The 21313-nt window shown below is 40.8% G+C and overlaps 1 protein-coding gene across 1 annotated transcript in view; it reads left to right on the top strand.

The window, feature by feature from the left end:
- The window catches only part of VPS41 (VPS41 subunit of HOPS complex), a 199865-nt gene that overhangs the window by 84715 nt on the left and 93837 nt on the right, over window positions 1–21313 (top strand). The window contains exons 5-6 of the mRNA XM_075212579.1: window positions 2247–2321; window positions 10173–10235. Coding sequence (XP_075068680.1) covers window positions 2247–2321; window positions 10173–10235 — 138 coding nt within the window. The remainder of the gene's footprint in view (window positions 1–2246; window positions 2322–10172; window positions 10236–21313) is intronic.

Genomic DNA, 21313 nt, shown 5'->3' with positions numbered 1-21313 from the left:
CAATTTCATTCATTTAAAGTGGACTAAATTTCTCTAAAACTTTCCCATGTCTATTTTTTTTTTTTTTTATATGATATGTAAACAGGTGAAAGAGATAAAGTAAAACTTAATGTGTGTCTGCTAACTGGACTATGAACAGAGATTCGGATTTGCGATTCAGATAAATATGGTGGTGTTCAGTGATCAATGTCTGGATGATATTCTGAGTAAACAGGACATCACAAGCATTATTTAACTCATTTAGCAACATGTTTGAGCAGAATGCGAGTGGAAACTACCTCAAAAGCACCCTCAAAGAGTTTGAGAATCAAGATAGGAATCTTTACAAACCTGGAACTGTAAAATAGAACTGCAGGGGAAAAAGAGAAGCTCCACATATTTATACAGCATAGTGCCATAATGCAGTATTACATAAATAACAAAGTGACAGGCCCACTTTAAAGTGGCGTTGTCATCTGCACAAAATGGATGCCTCAATTTTGAGGGCTGAACAAATATTTGTGAGAATATAGCCTATCAATTTGCTTGGCGGCACTGTGTCTCATGAATATGTCAGACTTCATTATTATCATTTATAAAAGTCACACGGTCCCTCATTGATGCCACTGGTTCCTAGTTTGCATGCTAGTTCAGCACACAACATGGATGCTTCACTGTGGTGGTTGGTGGTGGGTAGGTTACATATACTTATTAGAAAATATAGTAATCCAGTGAGGCAAAAGTAATAAATTATAATCTGCAGTTGAGAGAATAAGTAAAGTTGAGGCAGTACATTTCATTGTGTACTGCACTATACAACTGCAATAGTTTTTACTTTTCCAGTGAACAGATAGCAGAAGTTCAAGAAGGAAGTATATTTGGAACAAGAAGTATCTGAATAAAATGCAATGCTCTGAAGGTGAAAATTCTGAGCTAATGAAATGATCAATGCTCATTTCTGAAAAAAATATCGGTAGAGACAAGTACCATAATATAGTTTATGTATATTTGTTACTATGCTATATTTGTCACTAGACGGTTCTAAATGAGAAAGTATTGCAAGCATAGATAATGAGACTAATGAGCTGGCTAAAGATCTGTTAATCCTTATCTGCTGCCAAAAGTCTTGTTTTCTATTCACAAAAATTATATTGTCATAGTGCTCACTTCTGTTACCGTTCCGCTGTTGTTTTTCTTGTTTTCATTTTTTTCGCTTTTTATTTTTGAACGGACACAAGTGTAAAGTATAGAAGCACATGCCATTAATAAATAGGTTTATATGGTCTGGATTATTTATATAACCGGATTTTATTTAGGATTGAATGGGTGCGAGGTAGAAATAAAGCATAATAATACTATTTTTAAGTAAAGGATGGGCATATTTGTTGTTCTTGGGAAACACATGGAGCCCTTTCCTTGGTACAGAGGTCTGATATGTCTTGGAGATAGTATGTGATCTTTTCCATGCATGTGACATTCCAAATTCAGATTTTAAGAGACGATAGAAAACGAGGGTCTGCTATTTTCAATGAGTTTTTTAATAACCATTTTTCCGCTGCTAGTATATGTTTGATCACCTTCATACAGTGGTTGGATAAATTCTGAGGGTAGTAAGAAAGAAGGAATATCAGCAGATCTTTGGATATTGGTTATATGGACAGAAAATTTAAGTTTGTGCACCTTATCCCAATAAAGAAATATTTTTGGGGATGAAACACATAAGAAATTCCCCTGTGTCCACACCTTCTCCACCAGGCAGGTTCATGTGTGGGATTAATTTTCTTAAATTTATTGGTGTTGCAGAAGTTTCTCCATCAGAAAATGGGCTATACATCTAATCCCATAGTTTTTTTTTGTGTTTTTTTTAACCATTTTGTGGCATTAAATATTACCTGTTGATTTATTTAATGATGGAGGCGTTTTTTCGGCTGAGCCAATATCAATTCGCTAGAAACTAGGGACATCATTGAAGCACGAAGTAGAATGTACCTAGTGAACAGTTTGTGTTTCTCTTAAATATTGTCATCCCACAAAATGGTGCTTGTCCCCGTCAGTAGTCTGCAAAAAATAGATTTTTGCAGACAATGGAAAAAAGTGAGAATCCAATCTGTTGAAGAAATGGTAGTAATTGCGAGCCAAAAGCCATTTCTTACATCTTGTGTTCATGTTAGAGATGCCTCCCCACTCCTGTTTTACTTCGAAATTTCAGCATATAGTTTATTTTGTAAATGTGCCTTTTGATTACAACAAATGTTTCTGTTTTACAGAGCACTGTGAAGATCAATCAGATTAGCCTGGATGAAAGCGGGGAGCATGTGGGCATCTGTGCAGAGGATGGCAAGGTATTTGTTATTCTACCAAAAGTACAATATAAAAGTAGCTTAATAAACCAAAGTCCATTGACATTGAGTGGCTGTTTTATTGTTTTTTTTTTTCTTTCATGAATTTCAACTTAACATGAGGAACTCAGGAAACCATGTCCAAACTTTAACCACATCAGACACACAGGGGCATATTCAATTTTTGGTGGAAACGGCAAAAATCTCACGGCGCGCGCACAATTACCGTTATTACGATAATAGTGCGCGTAAATACAGTTATTACAGTAGTTTTCTCGCTGGATTTCAGCTCGCGGCTCGGAGCTGCGAGCTGAAATCCAGCTTACTATTACCGTAATAACGGTAATAGTTTTAACGCTGCGGGGATTCAGAAGAATTGAATATGCCCCACATAGTTAATAAATGTTATAGTTCAGTAATTTATTGAAAGAAAGTGGAAAACTATTTGTGACCATTCTTTTGGATATGAAAATACCTCTAGAATTTCAAATTAAGTTATGGCGCACGAGTTATATAGCACATTTTATGAGTGCTTATGAACATACAGTAATACCACTAGTTCCTAATTAAATAACATGCACTCCTATGAAGTGCACCTAAACAGGATTGACCTGTGCATATGCCTAAAATCCTTGCTGTAATGAATATATCATCGTCTTTTGCATATTATAAATGAAGCTTTGCCGTAGCAGAACAGTGGCAGTTAATATTGCTAGGATTGTGGTTGACATGAAGTTATGTTAGCAGCTGCAAATTGCAGTTAGAAAACATGCATCATCAATAATATGCTGTGACATAGCTGAAGCCTGACAGAAACAGACAGAATATTTTGCAGAAATTAGTTACTTGTAATAATAATGAAAAAAACTAAATACAGTTTTAACACATTTTAGTCATTATTTTCATAGCAATATTGAACACAACCAGTGATTTAAAACACCTTACTGAACTGCATTTTCATGGTAGGAAAAAAAAAGTCTATCATATAATGGCTGCAATATACTTCAGCTACTTTCTGAGTCTCCTGTGACATTACTCATACACATGTGTATTTATTGCTTCTGAAGCACCATTCAGTTGACCTCTCAGCCTTCCAAATTGTGATGAGGAGTGAAATGTAGTGAGAGGCTGCCCTCAATTCATATCCCTATTATTATCAGACTTTGCTGGCCTCACTCTAAAATTCTTCTGATTACAGCCAAGTATATTTTTCCACAAATGTGCCCCAGGAAAAAGTAATTACAAGAATGTCAATATTGTTATTTGTATTAAGTTGATTAACAGCTATAGAAAAAAAATAGTAAGGCAGGACAGAGGGGTTACAGCTAGTTTGAGCCATTGCCAAGTTATCCCCCTGCATCTCACTGCCGAGCTCCCTACCTCTTCACAATGTAGACTTGTGCCTCTTCTGTTATAAATCTGCAAAATTGGATTTCTGTGGACTTGAGGTTCTCTGTCTCACATTAAGACAGTAGCAAACACTTATGTGTGTTTCCCTTGAATTATTGAGACTTTTGGTGAGCAATTGTACTTTATCAGCCTATTAAAGTATCCTGCGACAGCCACATTAAATAGATGTAAAATCAATATATGTACAGTCCAATTCCAAAAAAATGGTGTCTACCTTTGCAACTGGAGAGCATTTATCATGGATGCTATATAGCTAACAATTATCAGTGCTTCAGGGGAATGTGGGGCTCTGACATGTCAGGGATTTAATGATTGATTTTCCACTTATAAGAAGGCACCATTATATTTCCAGTGTGTGTATGTGTACAAATAAATAGGAGGTACTGGTAGGACGTTAGGGGCAATGTACTAAAAACTTGCATGTTTTATCCTTTTCCCCATGTTATCTTCTGTAAGCGGAAAGTTATTTAAATAGAAGTTCAAGATACATATATTGTGTATTTATTATTTCTACATGTCCATAGCTGGTAACCATATGCACCTTCTTATCCCTAATTATTTTAAAGTGTACCTTAGCTGGAGACAGTCATTTTGTGGGCTTCATGTATGCATATTTGACATACTACGATAGTTCCGGGGTTATCTTGCCACAGAGCTGCTTTACCTAAGCTGTCACGTGTGACACCGAGGACTAAAATCTTCATCATGTCATATTTACTGAATTTATTTATGTTCTACTTTTTTGCATTTCAAAAAGTCACTTTCAGTTAGTATTAATTTACAAAGTTCAGAGTATTGAGATAGATAAGAATTACATAAAACATATGTAAAATTAGCAGTCCTTGGGAATTTGCATCAGTTGGCCTGTATGCTAAAGAAAATCCAACTACCATATAACTCATAGTCCCTAGTGAAAGGATAGACTTTGGTTTTCATGAATATGGGTGAATGCATTTGGTATATAAACAAATCAGATCTCACCAGTAACATACCTCCCAACATTTCAGCCACCGGCAGAGGGACAGGGGAAGTGGCCACGTCACGTTAGGGTGTGTGGACACATCTTGGGGTGTGGCCAAGTCCCCAGAGGGCTGTCTAGCACTGTAAAGTTTTGGGCAGCCTATTAGAAATTTCCCGTCCCCCGACTTTCCCACCCACGGGACAAATATGTCCCCAGAAGGGACAGCGGGAACAGAGCCCCAAAATCGATATTGTCCCGCTGAAATGGGATAGCTGGGAGGTATGCAGTAATGCAGTTTTACAACCTTTTAACAGTATGTAAAACTAGCTCTCAGCTTCTCCACCCATGTCCCTAACATACTTTTCTCTTGATAACTTTCATATGCATTATAATGCTCTTAAATCCATTATAAGTGGCTTAATTTAAGATAGAAAGTTCTGCAATAGGAGAGACCCAGTACTTAATTCCATGTTTCTGCTGCAAGACGTGAAGGCATTATTACCAAATCAACATAAGTATTTATATTAGTGCAGTGCTATGGGAAACAAATATTGCTGCTTAGTGCTTTATTAGGGCTGGGCAATTACTATATAGAACAACTATTGGGGACAGTGCAGCAATAACATTTATTTTTAGCTGACTTTTGGCCATAATTCTGTAAAATGAAACGGATATGTTATATATTCTGCAGTGTGGAAATATAATAAAAATTTTTGGAGGATACATACTGGATATAGAGGAATGTTCTTGCATACCTTAACATTCTATACTATTCCGGCACTACTAACTAAATAGCATTGCCATATGTGGGCGTGTGAATGTGGGTTTTTCTATTGATATTTTCAAAATCACAGCTCTACTGGCGGAAGGACAATAAGGGTCATTTACGAATTTGAAGGTTAATAGTGCAAATTATGTCATTGGTGTAGTAGCATCTGGAGTTTGTAGAGTCTCGGACGCAAAGTAGTATAAATTCTCTGTGCCGAATGTTGTACTTTATTAATATAACTAATGGGCTTATCAGCAGCTCTTGTGGCCCTCAGCTACAGCAGTGAGGCCAGTGTTGTGCTGAGCTGATTAGCAGAACAGAGGCTAAAGGGTCTTTTGGCAGCTATGGTCAATCTAAGGGGGCAGAACTCTGTACTCAATCCTTGAGGCATGGGCACAATATTAAAAGTGCTTTCAATGTTTGAAAGACAGAACTTTAAAAAGCATAGAAAAGTTTTTTCATATCTTATGTAAAAAATAGAATTTACTTTTGTGTGGTGTAGATAATTGCACAGCTGCAAGTTTTCATGCAACTTTAATTTTTGACTTCCACTTTGCTTAATCTACTTCTTTCTTTTCCATTACACTCAAATAAATATATCACGAGATGTAGTTACAGAACAAGTGTATTCGGTTTTCAAGACTCTATGCAAACATATTTCTAGATCTGTTATGTTGGTGACTAATTTTGGAAAATGATTCAGAAATCCTTCATAATGTAGGACAAATGAGTGGTCCAGCAGTTTAACAAAATATAAATGCAGCTAATTTGTGCTGATAGTTGAAGCATTGCATTACACTGCCCTCCTCTATGCAGCAAACTTTTCACAGCTTGTGCAAACATGGCACATATGTCCTTGTTTGTTTTCTTTCCAAAAGCTAAATGTCCAGTCCTGTTGAGGCTTTTTTTTTCATTAAAACTATTACTGAAAGTGACATAACTCAGATGGTTGCCATTATCAGCCAGCAAACAAAAAACAGGTATTAATGTCAGGTTATTGCTCTTAAAATGAATGAAAGTTTTTGTTGTCCATTTATTTTGATGGCAGAGACCTTGAACACTTATATATTAAAACAACTGAGAAACAATTTATTGTTGCATTGGACAACAGTTCCTCAACTGCAAAATGTATCTTTGTCCAAATGTATGTAATATTGTATTTTTTTTGTAAATAGTGGCTAAACTAGAGACAGTATTTAAAATTCTGTGGATAGTCATTAATATCTGCAAAAAGTCTCCATTAAAGATACACTGTAATGTGCTTGTCAAGGAAGTGAGCTGTAAAGCAACATGTTTCTCAACCTCCCACAAAAGATGATCAGACATTACAAATTCACTGCAATTACTGATTTCTTAGTGTTAAGAGACACTTTTTGAAAAATTGCTTTGAAAATCCCCAAAATGCTTTCAAAGTTTTGAAATATTTCATATTACCTCAAAACCAGAGAAATGAAAAAAAATAAATAAAAAATTCATAAATGCATGTAAAGTATTAAAATGAATGGGCCCACTGAAATAGATGAGAAAAACTTTGGTGAACAAAAAATGGCAGTGTTACACCCCCCTACCCCCAAAATCCTCAACCAGCTTGAGTTAATTATGAGGACAACAGGGAGATGACATGCATAGGGTCCAGGTAACACTGTACAGTCCTCCCAGAGTATAAATGCTGGGGCAATTTCCAACCAGCTGTGAAATATTCAAGATCTTAGACCCCTTGCAGGTATATTTACTAAACTGCAGCCTTGGAAAAGTGGAGATGTTGACTATAGCAGCCAATCAGATTCTAGCTATCATTTTGTAGAATGTACTATATAAATGATAACTAGAATCGGATTGGTTGCTATAGGCAGCATCTCCACTTTTTCAAACCGGCAATTTAATAAATATACCCCTCGAGTGACAAAATATCCATGAAAGTGATCCCAGTAAAATAGGCTCTCCTGATCCAGTACATTTTAATTGAATAAAAGGCACCCTCAAACCTTTGTTCAACACTAAATATAAAATTAAATCCTCTGTTTTGGTTCCTCGTAATGCAAATGGAGGGGAAAACCCTGAAAGATCATAAGAAAAGAGCCACTTCCCCAGTAGAGCTGACGGCTGCAAAATGACCAAAACAGGGACTCAGGGATTCACCACCAACAAATTATAAGTGATCTCCCATTCTGGCTCCTTGGGATCAGCTGGTGGTGAATCTTTGGGAAATCCTGGCTTTGATCATTTTGTAGTGGTCAGTGCTGGTGGAACAGGTGGAATTTTATATGGGGATTATTATGTTGTTTTTTCCCCCATTTCCATCACAGTGAACCATAACAGAAGTTTTATTTTATGTTAAAGTGGTGAACAAGCGTTTGAGGGGAGCTTTTTATTCATGTAGTATGTTTTATATTTAAATCCTGTTTTTGTTTACTTTTTTTTTTTTTTAGAAGCAGCAAAGAACCAGAGCTGGAAAGAGAGAGAGAAAAAGAGCACTCTAGTCCATATTATCACCTTTGGAAATTGTGTTTTTGTGAAATCTCACTATATAATATGTATTCTTAATATTTCACCATTCTTTTGTCTGGTAGGGTTACAACAATAAACATTTTTAATGAATCAATCAAAATTTATATTTTATTTTTTAGTGGACTGGAGTGCTTTTTTTTTCTCTTTCCAGCTCTGGTTCTTTGCTGTTTCTAATTGAATATGTTGGATGAGCACCCCTCTATGTAAGATATGGGTTAACACCCAATATTTATTAATGAGAATAGTCCTATTTCTCCTAGTGTGAAATCATTCCTCTTACTGTTTTCTTTACTTTTTTTTTAACTAAATATGGTCACCGCCATCCACCTTATAGGCACAAGCCTGGGTTTGACCAGTTTGGGGCCAGTTTTCATTATGGCAGGTGACCCCCATACTTGTGGTCTTCCTTTTATAGTTTAAATAAGCTCAGGCTGTCCAATGTTTGAGCTGGTAAGAAATTGGGTGGAAGGAAGGGACATGCTAGCCATTTATTATGCTGGCCATGCAAAATGAACTGCGGATTTTTCCTGATTTGAAATAAATGAACCCATAAAAACAATGTGGATTCTATAAGTAACATATACACTCAAAGCACAATTTCAATATGCTATTGAAATGAATGGAAAAAGCTCAGAGATAGCTGAAATCCAATTTTTTCAATTCCTGAAAATTGTTCCATTGCATGAATTTGAAATAAAATAATTGTTTAACAGATTAGAGACAAGTCATATTTCCTTAAGGCAGCTTCTAGCAATTTTGATCGATTTAATTTGGGAAAATCAACCTGTAAGAGATTCCTACATTTGCCCCAGTTTAACACACATTTGTTGCATCTGAGGAACAGTTAATAATGTAGGTAACGACATATAAACATGTTGGTGCCATGGGTGACGAAGTGAGCATGGCCTGATTTGACCATTTATTGTGAAGAGTGCTCACTGTGCACAGTGTTTCCATGTCACTTCTTCTGTATATGGATGGTTAGCGTCAAAATACACATATAATGGGAAATTTTTATGGAAACCATTTACAGAGGTCACTGTTCTAAAGGTGCTATAACATATAGTAACCAAATAAATTGTTTGCTTTACTTTATTCTACACTGTAGATACATTTAGAAACTGATTGGTTGCTATAAGTCGCAGCACAGTTACCTGTCCACTCATATTCACATCTCCTGTTTTTGCATTAAACCGTAAAAGATGTTTGGCTGCAGGTGGCAGAAAGCAGAGGTATGAATGCAGAGGGTAGAAGTGTCAGAGGATGTGCATGTTACATATGAAATACATGAAGGCTAGAACAACACAAATCTAGACCAATGATTTGCAGAGAAGATTGTGTCCAAAGGTTTGACTGCTTAAGCTTTGAAAATGAGTGCCTTATAAGTACATCCCCTATTGTTCTTCCAAAAGTCACACACTTCAGTGAACTCTTCAGTTTTTTATTATTTAATAAAATACACACACACAATATAAAACACCTGGTGTATAAAGAGCCAAAGGAAAAGTAGGAATAGTTGAAGAGTAGTTGTGTAACCCTGGGATACAACACCTGTGTTCAAAGTGCAGCTTAGTGTCATATCTCTTCATATCGGAAGTAATCACATCTTACTCATGATGTAAATACATGGTTAAAAGCCACAGGAGGAAGGTAGTAACGACAAATGTGTAGTAAAAGCAAGCATAAAATCAATCTGTAATCTGAAAACTCCTTTTAGTCACTGTGACTTATATTAACCAGGGTTCTTTACTATTTGTTTCAACATATACCCCTAAAGTGTTGAATAAATATAGACTCACATTAAAGATACTTCTTATAAGCAGTGTACCCCCCCATTCTCAGTAAATTTATACTAAGCCACTCCTTGTGAATTTAAATGTTTTAAAACTAGCCCCTCTAATTTAATTTTGAATATGTATTATTATTTTCTAATACTAATTACGAATACTAAATTTTATGTTATTTTGAGTTATATGTAATGCATTGAAGCATCTCTTATCTGGGAGTACATTTACAACAGCTTGAGAACCTAAAGCTATTGAAATATTGACAAATATCAGTTTTATTATTCGAACAGGTTAGAATTATTAGGACTAAATTATTATTATTGCATTTATAATTTTTATGCATTACATAAAACATTCTAACCATTTATTTTTGAATGTCTAAAATGAAATTTTATAGTTAAGTATCCTCTGTTTTACAGGTGCAAGTGTTTGGTCTTTATTCAAGAGAAGGATTACATGAGATATTTGACTGCCCAATAAAGGTGAGAACATCAGTATTGTAGACTTTTTTGTTTTATTTTTCCAGACTTTGCTGCAAACTTTTGAATTCTGTGTAGGAACATGGATTTTTTCTATAGTTATCTCAGTGCTTGATGTATGTAACTGCATTTGTCAGAACCTTTTTGCATTTTGTCCTGCAAGTCATTCTGTATGGTTGTGGTACTCTATTAATATATTTGTAGTATAGTCTTACAGGTAACACATTCACTTTACTGCATATTATCAGATGATGTACATTTTAGGTAGTGTGTTGAAAATGTATATTTAAAATAAACATTTGCTTAACAATCTGTAACAAGGCCTACAGTGCTGCTTTTAAATTAACTTTTTATCCAGTTTTATCAATTTTTATACCACATTGCAGTCTTTGTTCACTGAAATTGATCATTGAACCACATAAAAAAACTTACCGATTGTTATCACCACTTATGTGTTAGTGTCATCTTGACGAGGTCTTCACCTATAGGAGCCGTTGTACCCATAGGATGCAATATGTTTACTGACACAGGACTTAACACAAATAGTAGAGACTTCTCTATAAGCCAGCTCATGGTAGTTTATAGGAAATAAGTATAGTAGTGAGCAGGAGTGGACTACAACTAAAAAGTGTAACACGAACACATTTGGCTTGTAGTTCATAGATAGATGGCTGGCATAGGGGGCTACCTGACTAACACTACTTACTGCAGCATTGATAACAGGAGTCAGAGAGTAATCCAATAAACATGCCAGGGATCAGTACAGACAACAGTCAGAGAGAAATCCAATAGACTGGGCAAGGGTCAGGACCAACAAGGAACAGAGCAATGAAACAACAAGCAGTGTGTTGAATGCTATCACTAGCAATGAGTCTCCGTTTTCCATGCCTTATAAGAACCATCAGGCAATGCTATTTCTTGGCTCTCTAGCAACCTGTCACCAGCGAAGAGATCGTGGAAACTCTGGAAAGCACCTGACAGTACCCCTCTTTGTGGAGGAGGACCCCTCTATTATGGTTTTGCAAGTAATCTTTTATGAAAGGCCCTTCTCAACCTTTCTGCATATGAATCCAAGATCTCTCTTCAGGTCATGACCTTTCCAGTGAATTAAGTAGGGAACCTTCTCCTGGATCCATTTTAGAATCTAAAATCTTCTCCACAACATATTCTTTTATAGGTTTATATAAAGAACAATGCAAGGTCCAAGGGATCCTCAAAGATTTGGTCAGTTCCAATTCAAAGGAAACAGGACGCACAAACCTAGGTGCAAATTTATTGGATGGTGGGGCTTGTTGTCTAATAATGTGCATGGACAACCTTACACTTTCGCCTACTTTAAAGGCACTTCAGCAAAGGCAGATCAGCAAAATGTTTGGAGTGAAATGAAGCTCATAATATTGCTCCATGAACTTTTATTCAGACAGTTCTCGGCCGTAAAGATGTTGTCATGATTTCCAGGAGATTGAAGGGATGAAGATGTGGGATGTAGACACAAAAGGAGGGCGAGATATTAGAGGAGTTGGGGTACGATTTATTGTAGGCAAATCCAGCCCAGGGCAAGGAATCATTATTACCATGAATAACATATAATATCTAAGATTCTATACTAGGGCCTGATTCACTCTTTCAGTCTGGCTGATAGACTTTGGATGATAGGCAAATGAAAAGCCTACATTTCTCTTTCACACCAGTTGGGGGGACACTGCTCACCTTGCGTATAGAGGGCGCTGTGGGAGTAAAGGCACTGAAAAGCTTGTCTAGCCTGCTCCCCTCCCCTCTATGCCCCTCCACCAGAAGAGCTTTTTTTCTTAGTATCTTCGGAGAAGGGCACTTTTAGACTAGTCTTAGTGTTTTTAGTGTTTTTTTTTGTTTTTTTTTTAAAAGATAGGTTTTCTCTGCGGTGATCACCGGGTGACCGCCGCACCTGCATCAGGGAGAGCGCCTATGGAGCTTTAGTGCCACATCCTTGAAAATTGTAGGGCTCCCAAGAAAAGGATCACTTGGCACTACGGCAGTGTCCATGACCCAGCCGCTTCCAGGGAGGTAATGCGGACCACCCTGGGAGCCACGGCAACAGGCTCCAGTCGCTGTGAAAACCGTGGAGGCGTAGCTGCTTGCGGTCTAGATGCCCAGTGTTATCTGGCATTTGGAGAGAAGTTAAGGTGCCCTACAGAGGTGGGGCGGGGAGCTGTCATGCACACTCAGACATAGACACATCACTGGGGACTGAGAAACAGTAGATATAGAGGGGCTTTGCTGTTTTCGTATATATCTTTTTGAGTGTTCATGTGTTTTCTTTCTACTGTACATCCTATAGGGGTACATTACAGAACACTTTGGGTTCTAGTCTTCGTTGAGGCACTATATTATTGTGCATATCTATAGTTTTACAGTTTGCCATATACTGTACAGATCTTCTTTGTCATAAGATAGTTCTACAGTGTGTCTCACATTTATCTTTCTGTATTGCAATAAGTCAGAAAGAGGGACCAAATCTCTGTGATGTACTACACCTGTACCAAGTGTGAGTCCAAATTGCCTGATGGACGGTCCGGCCCGGGGGGGGTCTGTGCACGGTATGTGATGCCGAGGACCTTGGCGGGCGCTCGTCTGCGGGTGCAACAGACGACATGGAACCAGCCTGGGCCAAGGAGCTGGCATGGTCCATTGCTGAATTAAGGAGAGACAGCCCACTCCTGGGGACAGTAGGTGCTGATATAGTTTTCTTTTCTCCGGGTACGCAGTCCTCAGATGCCATTCCTTTGGGTCAGGCGTCTCAATTGCTGCAGGGTGGTCCAGGGTTCTCCCAGAAGCCTGTTTGGGTGATTTAGAATGGTATGTACAGGGGTTGACCAGAGTGTCCAATTCCCTTGAAAAATTGTTACATTCAAGTAAGGAGGTGGATGGCGTAAATGCTCTGGTCTTCCTATTGCCCAGGAGCTAGTAGATTCAAACACTGATCCATCTAAAATGGGAGTTGGTGATGTTCTAGATGATTCTGACTATGAGGAATGAGAAAGATATGTCCAATAGACAGGGCATTGAGGACCTTATCCTGGCGGCGCGGCAGGTTCTTAACATAACGGATCTGCATCACAGATCTCTGTTTAAAAGGGCAAATAAAAGAAGAGTGTTCTTTCCTCCTTCCGCACAACTGTTGAAAATTTGAAACGAGGCCAGACTTAAGCCTGATAATAAATTTCAGATTCCCAGACGGTGCAAACTTTTATATCTTTTTCCAGATTCGGAGGTAGAGTCATGGGAGACTCATCCCAGTTTCGATGCTCCCATTGCACATTTGGCGGAGTCTATGGTTTTTCCATTGCCGAATGCGGCGACTCTTAAAGACAGTACTGACAAAAAGTGTGAAGGGATTTTGAAATCTATTTAGCGTCTGGGGCGTCCCTGCGCCCGGTAGTGGCGGCGACTTGGGTCGTTAAAGAAGTAAAAAAAAAAAAGGGCCACTACCCTTCATGCAGGAATTCAATCGGACACGGCTAGAATCGATTTGGCTCCTCTGGCAGAGCATGTTAAAGATGCTGCAGAGTTTTTAGGGGGTGCTGTTCTGGCTGTGAGTCAGGCGTTGTCAAAAACCTCTTCCTTAGTAGTGGCAGCTAGGCGCACATTGTGGCTAAGGTTTTGGGAGGCGGATGCTAATTCCAAGATAGTTTTGGAATCTGTCCCATATGACGGGGCAGCTTTATTTGGTTCACCTTAGGACAAGTTCATCGCTCAGGCCACAGGGGTGAAGAGTACCCTTCTTCCACTAGCTTCGTCGAAAGCAAAAGGGAGGCGTTTTCACTCCTTTCATTTTGTTGGTCGCTTAAGAGGTATTTCTTCCAGAAGCCAAGCCCCGCTTACATGGGGAGGCAGGCAAAGAGGCAGACAAGCTTGGACAGGAAGTCGTCCTGCACCTAAGCCAGCAGACAAACAAACAGCATGACTTCTTGCATCCTCCACCGGGGGCTCCAATGGTGGGAGCGCGCCTACTGCTCTTTCATGAGCGGTGGTCCAGGTCCACCACAGATGCCTGGGTAAACGGTATAGTGTCCAGGGGATACATCCTGGACCTAGTGGGGGTGCCTCCACAGCGTTTCATAACTACAGCTTTTCCCAGGGAATCGGTAAAAGATAGGCTTTGCAGGGGGCAGTATAGACACTTTGGGATTTCGGGGTGATTGTTCCATTTCCACTGGGGCAGAGAGGTCAAGGCTTTTGCTCTCACCTTTTTCTGGTGCAAAAACTGGATCGGTCCTTTAGACCAATTCTAAACCTGAAGCACCTCAACACATGCTTACAGGTGCCCAGTTTTCAGATTTGTGATGAACTCCATGAAGAAAGGCGAGTACTTGGCATCCTTGGTTATCAAGGATGCTTACCTACACATTCCGATATGGACAGGTCATCAGAATTGTTTGCAGTGGCTTAGGAGCATTTTCACTTCATGGCCCTCCCATTCGGTTTGGCCACCGCATCGCGAGTGTTTACAAAGATGATGGCTGTAATGGCAGCTCAGTTGCGTTTACAGAGGGGTGACTATTTTACCTTACCTGGACGACCTACTGATCAAGGTGGAGTCGGTATCTCGGCTCCAGTCACTTCTACAGGCACACGGATGGGTGATCAACTTCAAAAAATCCAGTTGGATGCCAACCCAACGTATTGGTGTTTCTGGGGTGGTTGTTCGACACCAATTGTCAGAGGATTTTTCTCCCTCCAAAGTTCGACCGATTCGGCGTTAGGTGAGAAATCTTTTATCACTCAATCGCGTCTCGGTACTTCAGTGTATGGAGTTACTGTGTCGCATAGCTTCCTCGTTCGAGGCACTGCAGTTTGCTCGCTTCTTTTCACGCAAGATCCAGCAGGCGTTTCTGGCAAAGTGGTCAAGGTCGGACCCCCGCTTAGAAGAACAGGTCTTTCGGTTGTCACAGACAGCACGCCTGTCTTTTCTTTGGTGGCTGAGGAAGGACGCCCTAAGTCAGGGGCATCCATTCTCTGTTTTGGACTGGACCATGGTGACAACGGATGCCAACTTGTTGAGGTGGGGTGCAGTCACTCTTCATTTCAGATTGCAAGGGACTTGGACGGCGGAGGAAGAACGGTTGCCCATAAATGTTCTGGAACTAGGGGTAGTAGTCAATGCTCTAATTCAGGAACAGTCCTTCCTGGCACGTTGGGCGATTCGAATACAGTCGGACAATGCTACGGTGGTAGCTTTCATAAATCATCAAGGAGGAACAAAGAGTCCTCTTGCCATGAAGGAAGTGTCAAAGATCATGAAATGGGCGGAACACCAGGTTCCTGCAGTTTCAGCTTTGTTCATTCCGAGGGTGGACAACTGGGAAGCTGACTTTAAGTCGGCATGCCCTTCACCTAGACGAATGGTCTCTCCATCCGGAGGTGTTTACTCAAATAGTCCTTCGGTGTGGTCACCCAGTAATAGACATGATAGTCTCACGGCACTACCGCAAGTTGGAAAAGTATTGTGCCAGGTCAAGGGACCCTCAGGTGTTCTTAGTGGATGCTATGACAGTCCACTAGAATTCCAGTTTGGTGTACCTTTACCCTCCACTTCCGAAGTTGCCTCGATTTTACAAAAGATGAAATGCGAAAGAGTTCCAGTGATTCTACTGGCACCAGACTGGCCGAAAAGAGCGTGGTACTCCAATCTTCTCAACATATCGGTGGATCGTCCTTGGCGTCTGTCTCTCAGAAAGGATCTTTTCAGTCAATGCCCATTCTTTAACCTGGACCTAGATCATTTGGCTTTGACGGCTTGGAGGTTTAATTCTTGATTCTCAGGAAAAAGGGGTTTTAAACCATGATCCAGGCGAGAAAGCAGTCATCGTCCACCATTTATCACTACATTTCGAAAGCATATATATGTTGGTGTGAGAAGATCCAAATGCCTACTAATTACTTTTGCTTAGCCAGGGTGTTGGCTTTTCTTCAAGATGGTCTGGACAAGGGATTGTGGCTGTCGTCCCTTAAGGTTCAGGTCGCAGCAATGACGGTGTATTTCCAGGTATAGCTCTGTTACCGGAAGTGCAGACATTTCTACAGGGGGTACTTCATGTACAACCGCCTTTTGTTTTGCCAGTGGCTCTGTGGGACCTAAACTTGGTCCTTCCGGCACTTCAAAAGTGGAAAGTGACTTTTTTGCTGCCCATTGCTTTGGCCAGACTGGTTTCATAGTTGGTAGCTCTGTCCTGTCGGCTCCCCTTCTGATTTTCCATGACGATTGTGCGGTGCTTAGAACTAAGCCTTCGTTTCAACTGAAGGTGGTCTCGAGGTTTCACATAAATCAGTATATTGTTCTGCCGGTACTTGCTCAGGATTCGCTGCCTCCTGTTGTCTTCGATGTGGTCAGAGCTTTGTGAATTTATGTGGACTATACAGCTTCGGTTCGGATGATTGATCGTCTTCTAGTCTTGTATGACGATTGTAAGCGTGGCTGGCCGGCCATGAAGCAGACGGTGGCTAGATGGATCACCGCTACTATCAGTCAGGCGTACATTTCGGAGGGCTCTCCAGTTCCTGAAGGTCTAACAGCTCATTCAGTTTAGATAAAGGAACAAAATGAGCCATTTTACTAAAATGATCAACAACCCTTGAGACATAATTAAACTATTAGACACTGGTAAATCAATAATGAAGTCCAAGGAGATGTGAGTCCACTGTTTATTGGGCACGGGCAGTGATAAACATTCTTGAAGATAGTTTCCTAGGACTTTTTTTTTTTATGCGAACAGGTTTCACAGACGAGAGCAAATTGTTTTGATATCTTGCTTGAATGAGGATCACCAAACTGACAGGAGATTAATAGTTGTGGAGATTTCAGAATGTATCAAGCTGTGAATTTCCGGCGGGTTTGAGAAATAGAGATATTGCCTATAGCAACCAATCGGATTCTAGTTATTTATTTATTTAGTACATTCTACAAAATGGTAGCTAAAATCTGTTTGTTTGATGTAGGCAACATCTCCACTTTCAAACCCGCTGGAAACTCGCAGCTTGATACATTTACCCCCAGATCTTTTATTTGCATAAAGTTCAGTCATAACAGCTTGTCTTAAGGCTTCATGTGGGGAGCATGATCTTGATCTTGTATCTATAGCAGTTGGGATGAAAGATCCTAAGTAAGGGCCAGTAGGATCGCTGATGTAGGAATGTCAGATGTTTGTTATATTTCGGCAGAAAACTTTTACACAAGGCATCGGTTAAACAACCACAATATTCTTGCTATCTACAAGCCTTTCCTCAAGTTACCTACCCTTTACCCCATGCCAATCCAGAAACATAGCACCTAGGTGTTAGGGCTACGGCTGTTAGATAAGCCTTTAAAACCATTCTAATAGAGATCTTCACCTTTAGCAGCCACCTTTCCCGTAGAACTGATGTTGTTCGGAGGTACTCTGATGCAGGGGCGGGCTGGACCGGGGAGGGCAGGGGAGCGAATACTACCGTTGGCCGCATCACTCCTCTGTCACCCAACTCCGATGCCTAGGTGTCACTCTTGACTCCTCTCTCCTTCGCCCCCCACATCCAATCCCTTGCCCAAGCCTGTCGTTCCAACTGCGCAACATCGCCCGCATCCGGCCCTTCCTCTCTCAAGATGCCACCAAAACAATCATCCACTCTCTCATCATCTCCCGCCTTGATTACTGCAACATTCTCCTCACAGGCCTCCCCCTCTCCCACCGTGCCCCCCTCCGCTCCGTTCTCAATGCGGCTGCTCGACTCATCTTTCTCTCACGCCGCTCCTCCTCTACCTCCCGTCTCTACCATGCCCTTCACTGGCTCCCCTTCCCCTACAGGATCCTTTTCAAACTCCTCACCACCACTTACAAAGCTCTCTCCCAGTCTACTGCCCCCTATATCTCTAACCTCCTCACCACCTACACTCCAGTCCGCTCCCTGCGCTCGGCCAATGACCGTCGCCTCTCCTCCACTCTGATCACCTCTTCCCACTCTAGAATCCAGGACTTCTCCCGAGCTGCACCCTTACACTGGAATGACCTCCCTCGTTCCATCCGTCTCTCTCCCAACCTGTGCTCCTTCAAACGGGCACTTAAAACCCACCTGTTCTTTAAAGCCTACCAGCCAGCCACCTAACCCTCATCCACTCTTTTCGTTCTCCCTTTCTCCCCTGGCCCCTTTCTTCTCTCCCCCTGCTTCACTGGCTCCCTTTCGTGCCTGTTTTTGTTTCACCCTCCCTTAGGATGTAAGCTCTTATGAGCAGGGTCCCCCCTCCCCTCCTGTCTCCATACCGGTTCTTCTGCTCTGTCTTTACTCCATATGTCTTCCTGGAGTTCTTGAAGCATTGGTACTTTGTGTTTATTGTTCTGTACTTTGTCACCCTGTTTTGTACTACTGTTTGTACTGTGTACGGCGCTGCGGAAACCTTGTGGCGCCCAACAAATAAAGGATAATAATAATAATCACTTGTCACGCAATGCGGCAGCGTCAGCACACAGGCGGCCGCATCACATGACACGCGATGCAGCCGCGTCATTATGACGCGGCCGCATCACGTGTCGTGTGATGCGGCCGCCTGTGCGCCCCCCGGGCTGAAACCTGCCAACCCACACCTGCTCTGATGCCCCCAAGACTTAAGCTCTAGGGTAGTAAAGGATTATCAGTATAAACGTAGAGCAGGGTGGAGGAAGCCGGAATACTGGAGGCAAGTACTGGAGACAGGCCAGAGGTCGTGAGTCAGTAGTGAGCAGAATAACCAGGAAACAGGCCAGAGGTCAGGGCAGGAAGCGAACAGTGGTAATCCAGAAAACAGGCAGAGATCAGGGGCAATCAGCATTCAAGCAGGGACAAAGCCAAAGGTCATAACAGGCATCAGATCAAATGCAGAGTATCCATAGGATAGAACAAGACTGAGCGGGTCAGCAATTGTGCAGCACACAGATGCTATAACCGACAGGGAAGCTAAGCCCTCCCTGCCTTAAATACAATTATTGCCCAGTCAGAGAGCAGGCAGCCAGGGAGACCTAGTCAGCCACAGCAGGCTGTTTAATTACACTCCTTGCGCACGCGCCCAGCTGCTTCCACTTGCCGGGACGCAGCGCTGAGTGTAAAGGCGTCCCGGCTGTTGCCGGCTGGGACAGTAATACCGGAAGTGACGTCCCAGCTGTTATGACAGTCGGAACGCAGGTGAGAGTGGGCAGACGCGAGCCGCCACTCGCAACACTAGTTTGGATTTAAACCCAAGCATCAAACACAGCGAGGCAGCTATATTAAATACTGAAACACCATCAAGTTATTATGCTTTGTGTACCATACTATTGCTTACTACATAATTTAAATACAAGACTGTGTATTTTATTTTCCTTTTGAAGTGGCTGTGAACCGAGATAAAATATAAAATTTTATGAGGTCTTAAGTTAAAGCAGTCCATTTAGTTCTTCTCTGCTGTCGGTTTATATACGTAATACAATTCTACATTCTACAGGCACTGTTCATTAATTTGTATATAATTTCTAGCATAACTTTCAAGTACATTAGGATTTGATTTAAAATCATGGAAACATCCCTGCATGTAAAACCACAACCTGATATAAGCAGAGAAAATCATTAGTTATTATGCTTCGCTTTCTGCTTTATTTCGAGCTCTTAAATCTGCAATAAAACATAATGCTGTTCCATAAATAAGGAGTTGCTCGATAATCATTTTGGTGGCATTGATATCTGTTTCTCTTGCTTAGAATTGAATGGAGCTAAATGCTTTACGCTTTTCTGCATTACTCACAATATCTAAAATATAGAAGAGATAACCATAAGATTCTCAAAACATCAAGCTGGCTATAAAGTTAGTAAAATGTTCAGTAAATAACAAGCACTGCAGATGGTATATTTATTCAGTGTGTTATTGTGGATAAAATGTGCTAATTTTTATAATCTACCTTTCACCTATATGAAGTGGACACATGCATTTTGTGGGCTGAACCACTATTCAGTCAATTAACTAATAGCCAGTGACACATACTGTAACTGGTTTGTGTCTCAGTGATGTCTCCAATTAATCTATACATGCCTGCTCTCCCGGAATTTCCAGGAGGCTCACAAATTTTGGGGGGTCCTCCCGAAAGAGTAGCTTCCCTCCCAGATCCTGGCGGAGGTGGGTCTTAATGATGTGATTCCCGTCTTTAAGGCCATCCCCCCACGATGCGATGTTGTAAATCTGGTCATTTCGCCCCCTCCTTTACTTGCTACCTGACCCTCCCATCTGTGAACTATAGGCTGTGGTCTCTTAAATATTAGATGTGGCACTCGTGTCTCAGGTCCAGCTGGAATGACCTCCCTTGTTCCATACGTCTCTCTCCTACTCTGTGCTCCTTCAAACGTGCACTCAAAACTCACCTCTTCCTCAAAGCCTACCAACCATCTACTTAACCCCCATCTCCTCTCTTTTGCTCGTCCTCCCTTCTCTCCTGTTGCCTCAACTGGCTCCTCTTGTGCCTGGTCTGTTTACCCTCCCTTAGGATGTAAGCTCGTATGAGCAAGGCCCCCTCCCCTCCTGTCTCTATACCTGTTCTTCCGCTCCGTCTTTACTGCATATGACTGGCCGGTGCTTCTGAAGTATTGGTACTTTTTGTTCATTGTTCTGTATGGTTTCTCCCTGTATAGTCTACTGTTAGTACTGTGTGCGGCGCTGCGGATACCTTGTGGCGCCTAACAAATAAATGATAATAATAATAATAAGTGAACAGCAAGACTCCTCTCGATTCTATGTTGTTTTCTTTATTCAATGGAATAAGATAGCAGTCTGCTCAGCAAAGACTAGATTTAGCTTCAAAGTAGGATTCCTTTGTCTGTCTCCAGAAAACGACTGTAGAAATTACATACCATAATTCAGATATTTATTTCCTGTTGTATTCTCATATGTTCTAGCTCCGTTTGCAGCTTTAAGGCAGATAGATAACTCTCCAGTTGTTTTCCAGCTCCTTGGGAAATACAACAGCTGGAGAGCCTATCTTTGGCTTTAAGACACTTTCCTTTTATTTTGTCATGATAATTTATAGTTTATCAGTATTTAGTTTGACATGTTGGATGTTATATTTCTACCAATT

This window comes from Mixophyes fleayi, chromosome 5 (genome assembly GCF_038048845.1).
Source record: "Mixophyes fleayi isolate aMixFle1 chromosome 5, aMixFle1.hap1, whole genome shotgun sequence".
NCBI lineage: Eukaryota > Metazoa > Chordata > Amphibia > Anura > Limnodynastidae > Mixophyes > Mixophyes fleayi.
The sequence above is the reverse complement of the archived record's forward strand: the minus strand, read 5'-3'. Positions and strand labels throughout refer to the sequence as shown.